The 5,108-nt window shown below is 35.2% G+C and overlaps 1 protein-coding gene across 1 annotated transcript; it reads right to left on the reverse strand.

Moving 5' to 3' along the window:
* Positions 1–421: 421 nt before the first annotated feature.
* Positions 422–4,819, reverse strand: LOC110644047 (12-oxophytodienoate reductase 3). Its single transcript, XM_021796650.2, has 5 exons — positions 4,497–4,819; positions 4,143–4,283; positions 2,813–2,943; positions 1,766–1,948; positions 422–1,178 (listed from the first exon to the last, which is right to left on the reverse strand). The coding sequence occupies exons 1-5, from the start codon at positions 4,577–4,579 to the stop codon at positions 517–519; spliced, it is 1,200 nt and encodes a 399-aa protein (XP_021652342.2). The 5' UTR covers positions 4,580–4,819; the 3' UTR covers positions 422–516.
* Positions 4,820–5,108: the final 289 nt, after the last annotated feature.

Consider the following 5,108-nt stretch of genomic DNA (forward strand, 5'->3'; position numbering starts at 1 on the left):
TGCAGCGTGTCATGAATAATGGCACTCAAGAAGCCTATGCATATATAGCAGGGTTCTACATTTTCCTTGTTGAACAAAAATCTGAAACCTGCCAAAGTGGAACAGAATTTTGGACTTTATGGAACCTTTTTATCCTCTATTTCCTGATTCTGATTAGGACAAGCAGATTTTCTTTCTGCTCCATCAGTAAATTATGTCCATGGTAATCTAGCAGATAGCATTCATGGAAGAATATCTACCTGCACTCCACTTCTCAATTGACCGTCGCAGGTTTGCGAACCCAATCAAAGTTTAAAAATTTCAGGCTTAGTGAATCCTGGGCCTGATATTATTCATCAAGGCTGCAACTTCTTACTACAAGAAGTAGCCAAAATAGAGTAATTTTCTCCATTTAACCAAATAATCCTCTTCTTAGAGGATGTTGTCTTTTAATCAAGATGTTCACTGATTCTAATAAAGTTCAAACAAAATATCATATGTTTAAATACATGTATAATTATTCCAAAGACTACAGATTCAAAGGCGTGATCGTGGCTCCTGGCTCCCGTCTACTTTTCTGAAGAATGGGTAGTCTGTGTACCCAACAACAGGATCTTGGGTGTAGAATGTTTTCCTGACATACTTATTCAAGGGCGCATTGAGCTTAAATCTCAAGACTAAGTCTGGGTTTGAAATAAAAAGTCGGCCATAAGATACCAAATCTGCATCATCTTGAGCTACAGCTTCCATTCCTAGCTCCCTCGTGAACCCACCGCTACAGATGAAAGTTCCCTTATAAGCCCTTCTCCAAGTTCTCATTAATCTAGCTTCCTCTTCTTCAGTACCATGTCTGCCTGATTCTGTTTGGCCATAAGCTGTGTAGCGGGGCTGAGTGACATGGAGATAAGTGAGTTTTGATCCAAGGTTCAACTGAAGTTTGTTAAGTCTCTCGATTACAGCAAGACCCAAGTTGAGCGGATCAGAATCTATGGCATCTAGGTGATCAATTGCCGGTGACATTCTGAAACCAACTCGATCAGCACCAATAGCTGCAACTACTGCTTGAATCACCTGCATTAGGAATCTGCATCGATTGTTGATTGATCCACCATACTCATCTGTTCGGTCATTGATCCCATCTTTTAAGAATTGATCAATAAGGTAACCATGAGCCCCGTGGATCTCAATTCCATCAAAGCCTGCAAATAAAACAATCCGTATGTGCTTAATTAAATTGATGATATAGGCCCATAAAAACCAGCTCAAAGCAGGCGCTTTTTTTTCCCCCTAAAGAAAAAAATATACAGAACCCGTAAGTTCAAAGTTTCTCTGTCTATTTTATTGTATTTTATCCTTAATAGTGAATATTTAGTGAACAAATTAGTGAGAAAACAATAAATAAAATTAAAAATTAATCCTTAACCACAAAATATACAATAAATAAAGAGTTAATCCAAAGGGATTCAGCTCTCTCAGATGAGGGCCATGGACGGCGATTCCATAATAATGTCCTTAGTTCCTTTTTTGGGCATCAATTATCTGGCGACCAAATGGAGACACAATGATAGTTGCACCATGCAATAATGCATTGGCAATTTGGCATGCAAGCGTAAATGATGGGATAAAAGGCATCATAGCTATACACTCTTTCGTAAAATTTAGAAAAAGTAAAGTCCATTCTTTCTTGACATTTAATTATAGCTCTTTTTTTATTTGAATTCAGCAAATAACTCCAAAGCCTAATGATGATAATTAAAAAACAAGAAAATAGAATCATTATACCAACCTGCTCGAATGGCATTCAAGGCTGACTGGCGATAATTCTCCACTACCTCTAGTATTTCAGGTGTTTCCAAGGGCCTAGGTGTTGGGTATTTCCCATATGATCCATCTGGCATGAGAATTCTCCATCTGTTTGAGATGGCCTTGCCCGTCGATGATATTGGTGCAGCTCCATTAGGTTGATAAACTAATTTGTTGTAGAATTTAGAAAAAACGATAATTACTTCAACAATAATAAGCACAGCTTACCATTCAACAAAAAGAAGTTGTTAGGTAACAGGAAACATTGTGCAAAAGAAAAACAGGTAAACTAAAATGAGCCTAGCAGTGCCCCTACAATTAGGGGTGAGCATTCGGTTCGAATCGAATCGACCCGAATTAAATAATAAAAATCGAATTTTAAATTTTACAAACCGAACCAAACCGAACCAAATTGAAATGGATGAAAAATTTAATCGAACCAAACCACTCTATTTCGGTTCAGTTCGGTTTAAACCGATCGATTTTGATTTTTGATTGATTTTTTAATTTAAACTTAATTTTCAAGTTATTTGGTCTAATTTTGACTTTGGTTTGAGCCTAATAACCATTAATCAATGAAATTAAACAATTAATATATATATATATATAATATTAAATATAATTCATAAATTTTTCATAAAAATAAATCAATTCAAAAATCGATTCGGTTCGATTTAGTTCGATTTGAATATATAAATTTTTATTCGATTCGGTTCTGTTTAACCAATTTTTTTCTCTTCAAAACCGAACCGAACTGAAATAATCGAAATTTTTATAATATAAAACCGAATCGAACCAATTGAATTTTAAAACCAAACCGATTGAACCGAATTGTTTCGGTTCGATTCGATTTTTCTGTTTGAACAGAATTCTGCTCAGCCCTGGCTACAATGTTACACATAAAGAGAAGAGAACAAACAAATCAGAAATGTAAACTGGTAGTCTTGGTCAGTTGTTCACCATTATGTTAGTGTGAAGTGAAAAGCAGAAGCTAACATTTGTTTATCAGAGAAGAAGGGTAGAAATATACCCTGATGAGATGCGCGGCCAACATGCCATAATTGACAGAATATGATGCTCCCTTTGGCATGAACTGCATCCACCACCCTCTTCCATGCCTCCGCTTGTTCTTCTGTATAAATTCCAGGGACATGAGGAAACCTGGTTTTTCAAGATTAAAAGATAAGTAAATCATTTTCCTCAAAATAACTGTGCTGCTAAAAAGTGAACAAAGAAAAACAAAATTTATTTGGTAGACAGTGAGATGAGCACTTTTCAAGTCATCAAAATGACGATAAATGTAGTCCAACTTTCTAATCAAATGCTACTTGGAAATTTTGGCTGATAAGCACCTTGGTGGACACTTTATTTATAAACTTCCCTTTAAGAAATATATCACCTCCTCACCAAAGTTACCTTTTAATAAAATGCTATTCAGAAATTTTGTATGATAAGCACCTTGGTGGACACAATATTTATAAAGTTACTTTAAGAAAACACATCAAGAAAACATATCATCTCCTCACAAAAGACAAACATAGATGATGATAGGGTGAATGAGCACAATTGCAATCTGCCTACAATTTGATTAGGTAAAAATCTGGTTTGATTCATTACTTAGAGAGTCGGGTTTGAATCTAATTTTTGAATTTATTTAATAAACAAGTTGAATTTAAATTTACTATTATTAGTAATTCGTTTTGATTTGTAAGGTAGTGCATTAATAAGGTAATGAAAAATCAACTTGTTTATAACTTTGTGAACTAATTTATTTATAATTATAACTAAATAATTATAAAATAATTAAGTTACAAACAATATAATTATAAAATTAAAAGTAATTAAATTATATAACTATATAACATATAATTTATAACATTGTAATTTAATTAGTGGTGTAATTATAACTATTAATTTAGTTATTATGATTTATTGGACATACCATTATACAAGTTTTAAATAATTATAATAATTATAATAATTATTAATAAAAGATATTTTTTAATACAGTGGCACAGTGCCACTGCATTTTTTTTACATGGTATAATTTTTCAAAAGATTGATAAATATGATTAAATTAAGATGCTAGATATTATGATTAAATCAAGATACTAAGAAAATCTAGCATTATGTAATAATGTAATGTAACACACCGTTTGTCTAGTCAAACGGGCAACCATCAAATTTGAATAATGAATCGATAGTCTAAAAGCCCAAGCTAACAAAGCACAAGCACATCCCTTGACCCAAACAGACAGAGAGGAAAGTGGCCAATGAGTAAATGTCAAGGTCAATTTAGCAGAGTGGGTGCTTCTAGGGACCCACCGACCAATAATTTTAGGAAAGGAAAGATGAATTACCCAGGGGCAGTAGGGGAAACCAGAGTGCCTTCCGTGATGAGAAATCCGCCGGGAGTTGATCTCTGCGTGTAGTAATCCACCAGCGCTGCGTTTGGTATCCCGTTCAACGCTCTGCATCTAGTCATGGGAGCCAGCACCACCCTGCACATCACCCATCACCACCTCAATCGCGAGGGAAAAACACACACACACACACACATATATATATATAATCAAAGCACAAATACAGTGACAGAAATGCCCTCCCGGCTCTATCTCGCACCATCGCTAATCCCAAATTCAAGAAAAACCGTACCACTGAATCTGTGTAAACATCCAAAGAAAAAGAAAAGGCGGAGAAGGAGAAAATCTGACCTGTGGGAGAGGCTGAACTTGCCCATTTTGTAAGGAGAAAATAGGGTGGTGATCCCGGTCCCTTCTGTTCCAGTTTCAGCCATTGTTGCTTCTTATCTAGAACTGAAATGAATCTAAGATATATATATATGACTTTCTTCTGCTGCCGCTGTGCTGCCGCTGACGAAGATGATTATTAGAGAGATGATCAAAAAAGGCAGGAGTCCGACTAATATAGAGAAGACTGTTGTGGATTTGGGCGGTGATGATTGGTCGGTAGGAGGAGGAAAGCGGACTGGACCGGATCGGATGTTTGCTGATTTTGCATGTGATACAAACCCATAGGCCTAGAAAAAAAAAATTGAATTATAAATTATAATAATAATAATTTAGACATGGAATTCACGTGTTGATTCATTTTCCTTTTTTACTTTGGTGCCGCCGCGTTGACCAATGGGAGACTCAAACTTAATCGAATCAGATGCCTGGTGCGGTGACAGCTGGTCCATTTCACGAGGTTTTAGCCCCGTGATGGGAAATCTCCCGGTCACCCCAATAAAAAATTATTCTCATTATTTTAAAAAATTAAAAGAATATTAATTATTTTTTGCATTTATAGTATAAAAATATTTT

This window comes from Hevea brasiliensis, chromosome 4 (assembly GCF_030052815.1).
Source record: "Hevea brasiliensis isolate MT/VB/25A 57/8 chromosome 4, ASM3005281v1, whole genome shotgun sequence".
Classification (NCBI taxonomy): domain Eukaryota; kingdom Viridiplantae; phylum Streptophyta; class Magnoliopsida; order Malpighiales; family Euphorbiaceae; genus Hevea; species Hevea brasiliensis.